The 14,189-nt window shown below is 38.7% G+C and overlaps 1 protein-coding gene across 24 annotated transcripts in view; it reads left to right on the forward strand.

The window, feature by feature from the left end:
* The window catches only part of LOC118404105 (tumor protein D54-like), a 29,681-nt gene extending 15,750 nt beyond the window's left edge, over positions 1-13,931 (forward strand). For 6 of the 24 annotated variants that reach the window (XM_035803081.1, XM_035803082.1, XM_035803083.1 and 3 more), the window contains 7 exons: positions 272-408; positions 2,040-2,188; positions 4,361-4,420; positions 7,435-7,536; positions 7,893-7,953; positions 11,106-11,189; positions 12,856-13,931. In XM_035803081.1, the coding sequence (XP_035658974.1) occupies positions 272-408; positions 2,040-2,188; positions 4,361-4,420; positions 7,435-7,536; positions 7,893-7,953; positions 11,106-11,189; positions 12,856-12,984 (722 nt within the window). In that variant the 3' untranslated portion in view covers positions 12,985-13,931. Of the gene's footprint in view, positions 1-271; positions 409-2,039; positions 2,189-4,360; positions 4,421-5,628; positions 5,677-7,434; positions 7,537-7,892; positions 7,954-8,654; positions 8,699-9,747; positions 9,763-11,105; positions 11,206-12,855 lie in introns of all 24 variants that reach the window. The other 18 variants (XM_035803086.1, XM_035803066.1, XM_035803072.1 and 15 more) reach the window with 17 other exon arrangements.
* The last annotated feature ends 258 nt before the right edge of the window (positions 13,932-14,189 follow it).

The raw sequence follows: 14,189 nt of genomic DNA on the forward strand, positions 1-14,189 counted from the left end.
GACCATGCCCCGAGATTCAAGGTTGGGTGTTTAGGCCCAGTAGCTAGCATTCAACTCATAAGAAAAAAATACTAAAAGAATTAGTTCTCTGTGTTGACAGGAAATGGTAAAGCAGTCAAAAAATAGTCATACATGCTTGTCAAAATGCTGTTATTATCTATCATAAGACAAATCATTTGCAAGCTAATGCAGGCCATGTCTCCCTAGGCCTACCCATATTTTTATTGGAGTAGAAGCATGATAATTGATGAACCATGTTTGTTGTTTCCAGATGAGCACACCTATGACAACAGGGACAGCGCCTACTCGACCCCTGACCCCACGCAGGACGGCGACCCCCTCTACCAGGACCCGACGGACCTGCAGGATGAACAGGAGAAGGAACAGATCAGAGCAGAGCTGCAGAAGGTCAGAGGTCATGATGATGTCTGTATCAAGGGCACTCTTTTGGCTAGTTGGTTCCCATGATGATGGTTTATGTTGCATGTCGGAGTTCAAGTCTAACCAGGGTTGGGGCTAGGGGAGGGTAATACATTGTACATGTATGCCAGAAGTGTGTAGCCTGTGTACCATCCGGATAGCAGTTTGCTCCTATGTTCGCTTCTGCTATCCGTCTGGAGACATGCACATTCAAACCGTTTGGTGCTAACGTCAGTTTATGAGCAAATCAAGGAATGGGTTCTACTAACTTCTAGAGCACTCGTTCTATGACAACAGGCCCACAAGCGGACGGAGGGTTTGTCCGGTGTTGGAACACTGGTTCGAAAGAGAGCTTGAATCCATTTTATAACTCGCTCATACATGTAGGGACCAATCAGTGCTTGCGTCCAAAATTTGGACGATTCCAGACGTTAAGATGGTCCGCGTTCCCAGACCGAAACTCAGAGAAGCGACTGTATATAGTGTATCATGAATGTCAGAGCTAGAAGCGAGTGTATATAGTATATGAATGCCGAAGCGAACTACTTTCCGGATGGTACCCAGGCTAAGAAGTGTGTGGTTGTCTCCTTAACTTTTGCGCCCTATTGCTTGGTGGCCGCTGAGTATAGAGTTTTTTTTTTTTCAATTTACGGAAAAGCCTGTAGGCTGTTTTATATTTGTGCATGGGGTAGTTGGTCTGCCTGTGAGACCTTTTTTTGGATTTGTTCAAAGCAACGGTGATGCCTTTTTTTTGCTTGATGAGCCAAAGGTTTGCCCCAACATAAATTGCAAAAATGTTATCACATGGATTTTTATGATGACTCATTTTTCACAGAGGAGAGGTACTTAAAAGTATGTTAATCCAAAAACTTAATCTTTCATCATATTTCCTTGGAATTTCCTCTCACACACTGACTGAAGAAAATGGGAAGGACTTAATGTTAATCCAAATCTTAATCTATTGATACAATTTTTAAGACTTTATATCCGTACACAAAATAAAGCGCTTACCAACAAGCTTTCGATCAGTCCTCTGATCCTTCTCAAGTTGTAATGACCCAAAACCTAAGTCGCACTTCCGGAACGGAAGTGTGACGTCAGTAAAGGGTCAAAGGTGCTTGACAGTCGATATCGGCCCCCGTCTCGGATACCAAATGTCTCAGTACCAAATACACCTCTGTCTCAGAGACGAGAAGAACTGTGCAGAACGTATGCCAGCTCCCTCTGGAAATCCCCAATCTACAGAAACTGGCTCCCACCATGCCGTGGGCAGATCTCAGGTAGAGTGACTCGGTCTAGTAACAGGCTCCAGACTCTGAAAGCGAATACTACTCGTTTCAAGAGAAGTCCGATTAACTATATGGTTTCCTTGCTAAACAATGACTCTGTGTGAATAGTTTATTTAATTGCTTAATGGTGTTATTCAGTAAAAATAACTAAAATTCTTGTTTTAATGATGACATGCTGTAAATATTTTTAACAGATTTTATTTCAATTGTAATGTGCACGTACCTATCAATTCAGCCTTAGGGCTGCTATCTGGGTCATGTATATATGAATTGTTGTTTGAATAAACCATAAATCTTAATCATTTACCATCTTGGAATTTCCTCCCCCAGACTGAAGAAGAGATTAAGACCCTGCGGCAGGTGTTGGCCTCGAAGGAGAAGGCCGCCGCGGACCTGAAGCGACGTCTTGGCATCACACCTCTGCGGGAGTTCAAGGACGGAGCCTCCAAGACTTGGCAGAACGTCCAGTCTTCCCAGGCGTAAGTAGTTAATCTCCTGGCAGATTTACCAGTGGCATAAAGCTAAGGGCACAACCCGCCGTACGTGCACATACGTGCTGTCTACGTGCCAAAACGTGGGCAATCTTTTGGGATCCGTTAGTGGTAAGTACCGCCTCCGTACGAACTCGTAGGGAATCTGACGGATTTTGGAGCAAGCAGACACGCCGTAGAACTTTACGTGCAGGCTAAACTTTGTGTGCCATCGGGCTGTAGATGCCAGTACGGGCGACGCGCCTGCCCTGTATAGCCAGAACGTTTTCAGAAATACTTGGCGGACATGGCCTCCCAAAAAACGTACGGACAAATGGCACGTACAGTGGGTTGTGCCCTTAGCTTAAGATCGTATCAAAGCTGGCTAATGAGTACAGCTGGCAGAGGGAGTCATTAGCCACTGGGAACCAAACACACTCCTAGGCCGGCTTCACTCCTCGGGCATCTTCTGGTACTATCTTATGCTACCGTAGGATCTGCTTGGAGATTAGAAAGTAGCCACAGTCATGACCTCTCTTCTGGGATTACTGTAGCAGTGTTATAAGGAAAGGCTTTACACCAGGGGAGTTGCCAAAAATGATCATTTCTACTCAATATGGAACTCTTAACACTCTTTAAGCCTTCAAAACCAATGTCCAGTTTTAATTGATGTATTGATTTATACATTTGTATGCAATTAACTTGATAACAAGCACAATCTACATATAGGTAGGTATGTGAAGATAAACAATATATAAATGTATCATAACTTTAAAAAGGTAGGTTTTATTGCATTACTCTTTGATATTACAACTATAATATTTTAGATTAGATTTGCAATACCTAGGTTGTAATTAATGGATTCCTGACTGCAATACAATTGTACAGTATGAAATTATTTATTTCACTTTTAACAGACATTATCGATTAAAGTCAGTATACAACTTGAATATTCTAAATATTTTCATGTTGAATTGAAATGTGTTTGAGTATGTGTATGAGTACATTTGTATGTATATATTGATGCTTTTGCATGCATTCTTACCTCTCATTTGTCCATAATGTATGTGGAAGTCTTGCATGCATGTATCTCTCCTTTTCACACTTCACTGCAAAATCATGTGCAGCTAGGCCACACCGTTTTATTGTCTTGGTTCACAGAAGTCATTACACGACAAGCAAGAGGCTTGGACAAAAGAAATTTTTCACAAAATCTTTTCCATAATACACCTTTCGGCATATAGGGCCCATCTCCATCTCTATAGCCCTTAGACCAGTTTTGTAAACACTATTAAAAAAATAAATAACAGTATGGGCCAGTCCACTGGTACTGTTGTGTAACTGTTTAACTCACTAGATTCACTCTCTGAAAGAGTATATACCAAGCTTCAGGTTCAGACTCTAATAAAATGTATGAGCAATGCAGAATATTCATATTTCTTTGGTGGCAGATGGTAGGGACTTCATATTGGAGATACTTACCTTGACAAAAGGCAAGTTGAAAGAAACTTTTTATGTGCTATCATGATATTTACCACCTAACCATTTCATACTTCTTTTAGTACTGGTAGGGAAATATTCTGCATTTTCTAAAAAACTGTTGCCTTTCTAGTAAAATGTTGATCTTAGAGCAGGGCTTTAGCCAGCTCGAAATTTTTTTCCGTCAGCCAATTACAATCGTCGCGAAAACCGCGAAAATTAATTAGAAGGACTGAACTGAGACCTTGAAAAACGGGTTTTAATGATATTATCGTATGCGAAAGGGTGCCGACACACATTGTCAACAATCATAACAATAGCAAAACAAACAAGTGTGTGGCTTTTACGGCTGTGGACGGCGTCCCCAAGCCGCCTGCAGCTTCCACCAAGGATTTTTGTCCGTCAAGGTTGACGGATTGGTTTTAAGATTTTTCCGTCAGACGCAGCACATTTCCGTCAATTAACGGAAAAACGGACGCTGGCTAGACCCCTGTCTTAGAGCTTTGCTTGATAATTCTTTTCAGATATCAGGACCAACGAATTGAAATGGTGTGGCCTAACGCTGGCATGCATGGTTACAGCATCACAGCTATAATGCATGAGAAGTGGGGCAAGGATATTTCATTTGTTTTTCCATATGATTTTTATCATATTTTCACACCCGTTCTGCACCCCCCTCCCCATTTCTGTTCCTTTGTGTAGTTTTCAGAAAACCAATGACAAATTGGTGGAATGGAAAGAAAAAATGGAGACCTCCGAAACGTGAGTGCACAGAGTCTTGCCTTAAGAGCTAAGAAATCAAAGAAACATTCTACAGTCGTATTTTCCAAAAAGAAGAACCTTGTAGATGATAATGTAGTGTGGGAAAATCTGTCAGTCAAAAGATGAAGGAAACATTTTAAACTTCAATTTTACTGTAAAACTTGCTCCAAATAGAAATTTAACTAATGATTATTACTAGTATAATATAGCATTAGCAAAATCTTCTCTACAGTCGGTATCTGGAAAGTCACTTCATAAAAACATTAAAATTTGCACATTTTACTCTCAATTTTGCACCACGATTGCAGTGTCATTTTATTTCATCATACAAATTTCAAACTCTTGTTGCATTTTTTAAGGAAGTTTTTACATTCATCTTTTAAGGGTTGCATGACATTTTCCACTACATGTCGACATGTATTTGAAATTTTTCGTATGCATGGAGACTACATGAGTGTTTTTTTACCCATTTTTAGGTCCCAGGTACATTTTGTAGTGTTCAGAAGTTTTGGGAATGTGTGAACAGTTTGACTGATAGAGGTGGATGAGTGGTCCCATACCTGTCCGACCAACAATTTTCCTGCACTAGCTATCTTCTGCAATTAAGAGCCTGTCATCTAGTACAATCATAGGACTACCAAACTTTGGTAAAATATTATGACTAACCAAAGGTTAGTGAACAGATTCTAGCCCCTCAACAAGCTCACTGGAACCCCAGCCCCAACCACCATTTATTTTGGTCTTTGTGTTTTCTTTTACTTTTACCCCAAACATGTCTGTTGCCTGGTTAACACACCCATCAATTCAAACTGCAAATAGTTTCATAAATTGTCAGTCAGGCGTTTTCAAACTTGATTCTTTGAAAACAGTTAATATATGTTTCCACTTCCAATACATTACTTCTGTACCGATTGTATTGTCTTCAACATCACAATAACTTTTCTTTCCCTTCTATCCCAAAATCATGTCCTTTTGAAAATAGTGGATTAATAACAGTTTTATAGTAGTTGACCCTGCATGGCATGACCTGTTTAACCCTTGCCCTTTCACCTCTCTTGCTAACCTTTAACCTCAATGACCCTGGCATCTCAGCCAGATTCGCCTTATATTTCTTTCAGATCAGATTCCAAGTTTGCAACCCGGGATGGTTCCTCTTATTTCTTTCTTGTCTTTTCACATGTCTGAACGTTTTTTCCTCCAACCTTCAGCTATCAGAAAAGCAAAGAAAATATCGAGAAGGTGAAAACCTCGGAAACGTGAGTGGCGGACATCCCTGTCAAAGTCTTTATGTCCCAAAACTTTTCCTTTCTGTTTTTTTTTTTCGTTTCAGTACTAACCATTTCATCCATGCATATGCTTTAGTTGGTGTCCAGACTGACGTTTCTGAATTTCTCTTGAAAGGAGAAAAGGTGGAACTCCTATTATTCTAAATCAAACACAATGTTTAAAAAAAGTTGCCCATGCATCTGTAACATATGCTTAGGGGTGGCACTCATCTCCATTTCTGTAGCCCTTGGGCCACACATTTGTGCAAGCCACTACAACAGGCCTCAGTTCAGTCTACTGGTAGTGCCTCCCATATCCTTCCTCATTAGTGCTGAGTGCTAACCAGAGAAAGCAGCATGTATCATTTCTTAATGTCTTTGGTATGACTCAGCCGGGGAAAGAACTCATGACCCACCGAATGCAAGGCAAACACTCTACCCACTCAGCCATTGCACCGGTAGAGCAGAGAAATTTAGAAACGTCTGGAATCATGCAATTCATTTTCTTTTGCTCATTATTTTCCTGTACTCCATGTCATGCATGCCACCAAAGCTAGAAGCCCTCCCTTCATATGCTGTGCTACAAATAAGGCAACCTAATAATAATACTGTCAATGAGTCAGAGTTTTACAAGTGCTGCTCAAAAAAGTTTTCCCACAATCCACTTCCATTCAATGCAGGAGGCTAAAATTGCACACGTTATGATACTAGTAGATTGATTTTCATGTCATCCATAGTATTATTGTAGTCTATACAATCTTGCTCTTGCCTGTGCAACCTTGCTTGTTCTTTGTGCTTGTCGAAAAAGAGCTAGGGGAATTTCCGAGTACAATGAACCTGTACATAGTGTCTGTCATCTCTGTTATAACCAGTGGAAGACTAGCTCCTCCGTGAGCTAAAACTGGATCCTTTCCTTGCTAAAAAGTTTCTTGGTAAAACAGAGGAGACCTGAAATACCAAACTATTGCCTGGGTGTATGGATTAACCTGAAGTAAATAACTTACATGTGTAGAAATATGTTTAGACCATCATGTGCAATTTTAGCATGCTACTTTAACCGGAAATGGTTTGGAAAACTCTTTATTGAACAGTGCTAACCCTCACGATATCTGTCCTGCAAAACTGTTGGTGGGGAAAGTATGGTGTGGTGTGGTTAGGGCTCTAGCCAGCTCAAAATTTTTTTCCGTCAGCCAATTTCAATCGTCGTGAAAACAGCAAAAATTCATTTTCCCTATGACACTACAAAGTAGTTAATGTTGCCATTGAGACCTTGAAAAACAGGTTTTAATGAGATTATCATATGCAAAAGGACGCTGACACACGTTGTCAACAATCATAACAATAGCAAAACAAACAGTGTGTGGCTTTTACAGCCGTGGACGGCATCCCCAAGCGGCCTGTAGCTTCCACCAAGGATTTTTGTCCGTCAAGGTTGACGGATTGGTTTTAAAACGGACGCTGGCTAGAGCCCTGGGTGTGGTGCACTGTGGTGTCTGTGTGAGTGCTGTGGTGTGGTGTTGTGGTGTTGTGTTATGTCCAGTATTCATGTAGATAGATGCAGCAAGGAGTTAGGAATCTATTCTAAACATATAACATGGCACATTTGAAATTGTTACTTGACGTTGACTTGCATTGTCTTATCTATATTTTGTAGTCATATCTATTGTCATGTGTAGCAAGGAATGATTTCAACGTTTTTTATTTTTTTAAATTTTCAACTGAACAGTATAATCTTCTCCGCTGTCACAGGTACAAGAAGACATCAGAGACCCTGTCTGTTGCCGGCCAGAAGACGGCCCAGGCCTCTGTCGCCGCCTGGCAGTCTGTGTCACGCAAGCTGGGAGAAGTCAAGTAAATACTCTCTAGATTATTTAGATTGTACATGTTTCTATTCATACTATTCATTCTAAGTAAAATCAGCAACTAGCTTGATACGCATGCTGTACAATGTATGACTGTCCAAAAAGGTCCCATAAAATACGTGACAGGGCATGGTTTTAATGGCAACTGTAAGGGTTATCATCAAGACCAAAAAGTCTGAAGTTTTTATATGAAAAATTGATAAGAAATTGAAACTGCGTATCAGAATTAACATTAGAATTGTAGGATTAGAATTAGCATTTTTAAGTGCAGTGGTCATCCCTACATTTAAATCTATTGAAAATTGTAAACTCTTTTATTCTTTAATGTTACTTTCCCTTTTCAAGGAACTCTCAGTCATTCAAGTCGTTTGAAGAGAAGGTGGGGAGCACTGTCTCAAACCTTAAGGTAAGCACACTTATTAATTCACCTTGAGAACGAAGTTATGAAATGGATGACTTCTTAGATAATCAACTGTTCCTCATAACATCATGTCCATGTTTGCAAATTCACATGAAGCAATGTTCTTTTTCTGTTAAAGTCTTAAAGTCAGATATATGAGGATAGATAATTAAAAACAGTCTTGTAAATGTACATCACTATGTATGTTTACGAAGACCATTGGGTTGTAGAAACTGTACATTATATTATACCCTCTCCTACTTAAAAGTTTGTTTGGCTTATTCCTTTAGAACAGCAAATACATGTAAGTCCATGATGCCCACTTTTACTACGGATTTTGTTTGCTAATCTTTGAATAAGGAGTTAGTTGTTTTGTTTCCAATTCATTTTCTTGCCCAGTATCCAAAATTTTCACTGACCATCACACATTTTTATCCGTTCTAAATTGAATTTCACATTTTTATGATTCTAGATTATGGTAGTTTGCTTCCTTATTTTGTTATGCTTACATAAATACAAAGATAGTTTATTTTTAAGTTTCAAAAGCTTAGTTAATGCAGTTTGCATAAATGTTGACTTCTGCTGGGTTTGAGGATTTTCTTGGTGCTGGTTTATTATATACTGTCTCGTGCTGAGTTTCTTCTTTTTTTTCTTTTTTCCTTATTTCTCCACTGCGTGGTTTCTGTTGGTGTGGGATTTTGTTGCAGACCACAACTATGGGTTACATGTACGGGCCTAATTTTACTTACGTGTAGGTAGCAGTCACTTCTGTTTCTGCATGTGGTTCTTTCTACAGGTTCTTTTTTCTCAATTTTCTTTGTCAAACAGGGAGGGAAATGTTAGGGATGGAGGAGGAAGTATTGGGAAGGGGACGTACAAAAAAGTTGAATGAAACATAGATGAAAAAGTTCATTGTTCACCCCCCATAAGGCTTGTTTCTTTACTTTTTGACAACACCACAGGGGCAGAGATTTTCTTTTGTATATTTTGCTGTAACACATCTTGATTTTGTACCCTTTGTTTGATACTGCTACTAGTGCTACTTTTACTGCCCTCATCTTCACCTGTCTTTTTGCACCATCAAGATCAATCTGCAATTTACATTAAAATTATCATAATTTACAAATAATTGGTCAATTTTTTAACCTCACCTTTTTGAAGTTCAATATATACAACGGATAAGGAAAAATCAAATGTGGGTACTATTGTTACACTGATGTAATGTTTTGTACCAATACTTTCCACACATTCCCAACATCCTTCCTTCCCTGTCCCCAAAAGTGCAACTCTTTAAGTGAAATTGTTAATTCTGAACATGTTTTGAACTATTTTTACCACTTAACAGTTTAATGGTATGTGGAGATTAGTTTGTCCTGATATATGTCAGATTTGTAGTTTAGGATTCATTCATGTTTGCCATTTCTGTGCAATGAACTGCTCTGTATTCCATGTATAACTGTGCTGCATGAGTGTGTCTTTGTATGAGTGTATGTTTTGGAAATGCTTAGATAAAACAATGTTATTGTTTCTCCCTTCCTCTTCTTCAAACCAAATGTTTAAGAAAGAGATGTTGTGAGAAACACTGCATTGTTTTATCAAATGTTACCAAGTCCCATCCTAACAGAGCAACGTTCAATTTATCCCAAAGGGATTTGATTTTGTGATTTTGGCAGAAAATTGCTCCAGATTTAATGCATTGATTTCAAAATGGATTTTGACAAGGATGAAGAAAGCTGAAGACTTTTTGCAGTTTACTTGAGATCTTAGACTAATTCTTTTGTTTCCGCCGTTTTCTTCCAGGCCAATGCCGTCGGGGTACGTTAAAGATGCTTTTTTAATAATAAAAATAACATTCATGTTTTACCACTCAGTTTCAGCATGGCCTGAATGCTCTAATTTATATTTTCAATTTCTTTTTAGCCTTTTGTACGTCAATGTTTCAGACATGCTTGAAATATGTTTATGGACCAATACCAACATTTTACTTGCATGAGTGAAAAAAGTTGCTATCATCTCTTAAAAGGCATGAAAAACTAATCAAACAGCATTGATTTTTGTCATATGTGCAATATTTTTTTATAACACAGACCAACTAGTGTGCTAACAAATAAGATATTTTCTTTGTCAAATTTGGCATTAACATCTTTTGATTTGGATATGAGATTTACATGATATGATAAAGGTTGAACAAATGCAAAACGTAAACAGTATTGCAACTGTCTGGATGAGGCTTGCATGATCAACCTGGTTTTATGGATGACATCCTCTCTGGCAACTGTTTTATAGTAAATCATACACATGAATTTTTTATGTAATATGTGATCAGGCATTTACATTGTAGCAATGAAACTTAAAATGTATACGGACTGTTTTTACCTCAATATTGGTATTAGCATTTTTCTTTTTGAATTTTGTGCTACAATACAAGATGATACAATACTTAGTTGATACAAGGAAGCAATCATTGCAGCATGCTATTTCCTATGTGTGGAAAAATGTAAGAAATTCTGAACTATTTTCATGATGTGACATTTTTCAACTACTGGTAGTACAGATCCAAAACTATTACAAAATCAATACAGATGTCATCCACAAAATTAGGTTCATGGCTGGTATTGTTGTATGTATTCTGTGGAGGGCTGACATCAGGGTTCTAGCATGTGTATGGACCAACATGACGTAATTTGCATATATTCCAATTCTAAGAATTTACTTCTGGAGCAATATCCGATTGAATATATCAACCTCCAAACTGACCAAAAAATCCTTCTAATTACATGTGGTGTTCAAAGAAGATAGTTTCCTCATGGGTACCCTTAAGATACAAACTTTTCACCCTTCATTTTCAAAATCTCCTTACCATGGAAGGGCCAGGACTCTTGCCTGGTATCCAGTCGTATTATAACTCCTGAGTCTCTTCTGTCCTCTCCGCAAATACAGACAGAAGAGACAGGGAGCTATAATACTGCTGGATACCAGACTACAAAGACTCTGTTTGATCAGTTCGCTGTCTTGCCATTACCATTATGCTAAAATTAAGTAAATTAAGATCCTTGCTAGAACCCTGACTGTTGTACGTATTTGGTGGAGGGCTGACGTTGTGTGTCCCGCATGTGCCCTTTACTGAGCGTGTGTCGTGTTGTTTCTGACACGCCCAGGCCGGCATGATGTATGTTCTGCCTGAAGGTTTCCCTTTCTTTTTTGCCATCACTGACACGCAGAAGGGACGTAGGCTAACCTGGGTGAGGTATTAGCGTTGTATGTACCATACTTAACATCAACTTCTGTGCATGGGTGTGTGTTCATGTGTCTCTCTTTCCTGTACGCTTTGTTGCAACAGATTCCAGTTGAATAACTTTGACCTGGACAAAAGAAAGTTCCAAACAACAAGAAGTTATCAGGAAAATCAGAATATTTCACATATGCACCGTTTGGTGTCTAGGGCAGTGCCCATCTCCATTTCTGTAGCCCTTGGGCCACACAGTAATACAAGGACTGCGACAGTGAACTAGTCCACTGTTTGTATACGTAGTGTGCGATAGTGCTCAGTAGAGAAAGTAGTGTGTTAAGTATTAAAATCTTGCAGAAAATTGCAATCATACTTTGTTGTAAGAATTTCAAAATTAACATGAAGAAATTAAGATGAAAATTATGTCTCTGTAATTTTTGTCAAAGACATTGATTCAAGGTCAAGGTCGCACAGAACAACTGGAATTTAGCTTTTCAACTTGGTCCAGTCTAGTTTTATGTGCTGTTCAACTGTTTATGGATTGGACCATGTTGAGAGTGGATTGTACTTTTTGTTTGGTGAATAAGGAACCGAAGGTGCTTTAACATCAACATGGTGTTTTGCATGGTGTTTTGCTGGGTTTTGGTGGTATTTGTATAGAGAAAGTTTAGCTTGCTCAACAAGTATTTATGTATATATCTTGTGAAGTTTTTATTGTCTGAAAGTGTAGAAATACTGTCCAGAAATGGTGAAGAGAGGTTTGACTTCGAATTTTGGATTAAAAAAAGGACATGTATTTAGGACTCTTTTGACAAATCTTTGGTTCCTTACAATGTTTACACGTCGTATAATAATCTTTGTCTGGTGTCACTTCTTTCTGCATGGATCCGTGATAAACCTCAGAACTATGCAAATGCTAGCATGCCATGTGTTTGGTGATGCCTCAGGGGCTAGCCTAATAGTTTATAAATGTTTCTTTTGCAAGTCTAGTGTCTTTTTGTTGTCTAGTGTCTGTTTTTGTGTGTACTGTACAATGTAGCTTGTGTTTGTGACTTATTGTCATTTAGGTAATATGCTTCATGAAGATCTGTATGAAATATACACATAGATGCACAGGTCATCAACAATCTTTACACTTATATCTTTTAGCTTTCTTTTGATAGTAAAAAATGTCTTTCAAAATTTCAAAATTCATTCTTTGACATGCTGGAAAAAGAGCCACCATTTTAGAAAAGGAAGCTTGTCATTCAGATCTTAAATGGCCAATACAGTTACCGTTCAATAAAGCATGAAAGGATGCAAGAACACAGAAACGGTCGTCGTGAGTTTGTCTCCTCCAAACATCGTGATAGTTCCTTTGCTCTGAACTCTTCTATCAAAAAACAAAGAAGCATGTCATACAGATCTTCATGGCCAATACAAACATTTAATAGAGCATGAACGGATGCAAGAACACAGAAACAGTCTTCGGTTGTTTGACTTCCACAGTGATAGTTCCTGTGCTCTCAACTCTTCTGTATTTCCGCAGTCGAAAAGCAAAGAAAGCATGCATGTCATACAGATCTTCCTGGCCAATACAAACCGTTAATAGAGCATGAATGGATGCAAGAACACAGAAACAGTTGTTTGACTCCCACAGTGATAGTTCCTTTGCTCTCAACTCTTCTGTATTTCCGCAGTCGAAAGTGACGTCGCCACGCGAGCCCAAGCCAACCTTCGAGGACGTTCTCAACAGCACGGCGAACGCAGACAAGGAAGACGAGTCCCAAAACGCCCCCCCTCTTCCTGAAGAGAAGGTGCCCCTTTAAAACAGCACCAACAACATCCTCTCATATTCCATAGTCCAGTTAATTAAAACCCAGCGTAGGATCACCGTGGGTTTGCTACTCCAAGATATGTATGTAAATTCAGTAAATATATTATTATGTATATGTATATCTTAAGGAAGAAAAATGAAAAATACGGACCTTACCGAGCTTTACAATTACTTTAAAGAAAACTTGGGGTAAGAAAAATGAGAAAAACGAGACTATTGGTAGTTATGACAGTTTGTCTTTAGAGCAAGTACAGTATTTTGGGGTAAGAAATATGATGAGGTGTTTTTTCTTGGGGACCGTACTGCAATTATTGCAAAACTTTAAGCTCAGTTATGAGATAGGTAGTATCTTGTCAGAAGTGCACTATGCGGCAAGAGCACTAAAAAACTGTGTGACTGTTTATCTTTGGCTTTGTGGCATTGAATGCCCATGTAATGATAGAAAATAAGCTAAGCACAATGTTAGTCTGTTAAGGGGAAGGATTAGAAAAGATAAGGAAAATGTTACGGAAAATCATTGAGGACTACTAATTATTGGTTGTGGTATTTTCTGAGGTTTGGGTGGGCATTTCTGAGGGAGGGGGATGGGTTTGAAAAATGGTTCAGTTTATTCAATTTTGAACAATTTGAGGCTCGTAATGCTTCAGATACAACTACATGTATCTTGAATACCACAGTCTAGTAATATCATCATATGTGCTGCAATTGTGGTCAGTCTTTGGTGAGTTAAGGTTTCACCAAGCTTTAAAACCGAAGCAAAAGTTCTAATAGTACCATTCCTTCAGCCATGTTACAGTGAAGAACTTTCAAGTTATCGTGTGGTGTATGTTGCACTTGTATCGCTCAGACTTAGTGAAGGGCCACTGTGTTACTGTGGAAGGTTATGCAGTAGATTTATTGCTGTTCATGCGTACAAATATATTGGAAGATGCAATGCAACATAGAGTTTGTCTTCATTTTTTGATGTGTCGTCTGCAATTCAGCTCTGCCACATGCTACCGAAATAGGTTAAGATGTTACGTACATGCTGGCCAATGATTATACACTGTACTAGTTTGTTTGAACCTTTGTTTATTCAGGAAAGCTCAAATCGGCCTGCAGGCCACTTTTCATTAAGGTCATGAAGGAAGAGGTATAAGGGTCAGACAAAGTACATCATAACAGAGATACAGTTTACATCACAAGTCCTAATGAGTC

The sequence above is a fragment of the Branchiostoma floridae genome, chromosome 17 (genome assembly GCF_000003815.2).
Source record: "Branchiostoma floridae strain S238N-H82 chromosome 17, Bfl_VNyyK, whole genome shotgun sequence".
NCBI lineage: Eukaryota > Metazoa > Chordata > Leptocardii > Amphioxiformes > Branchiostomatidae > Branchiostoma > Branchiostoma floridae.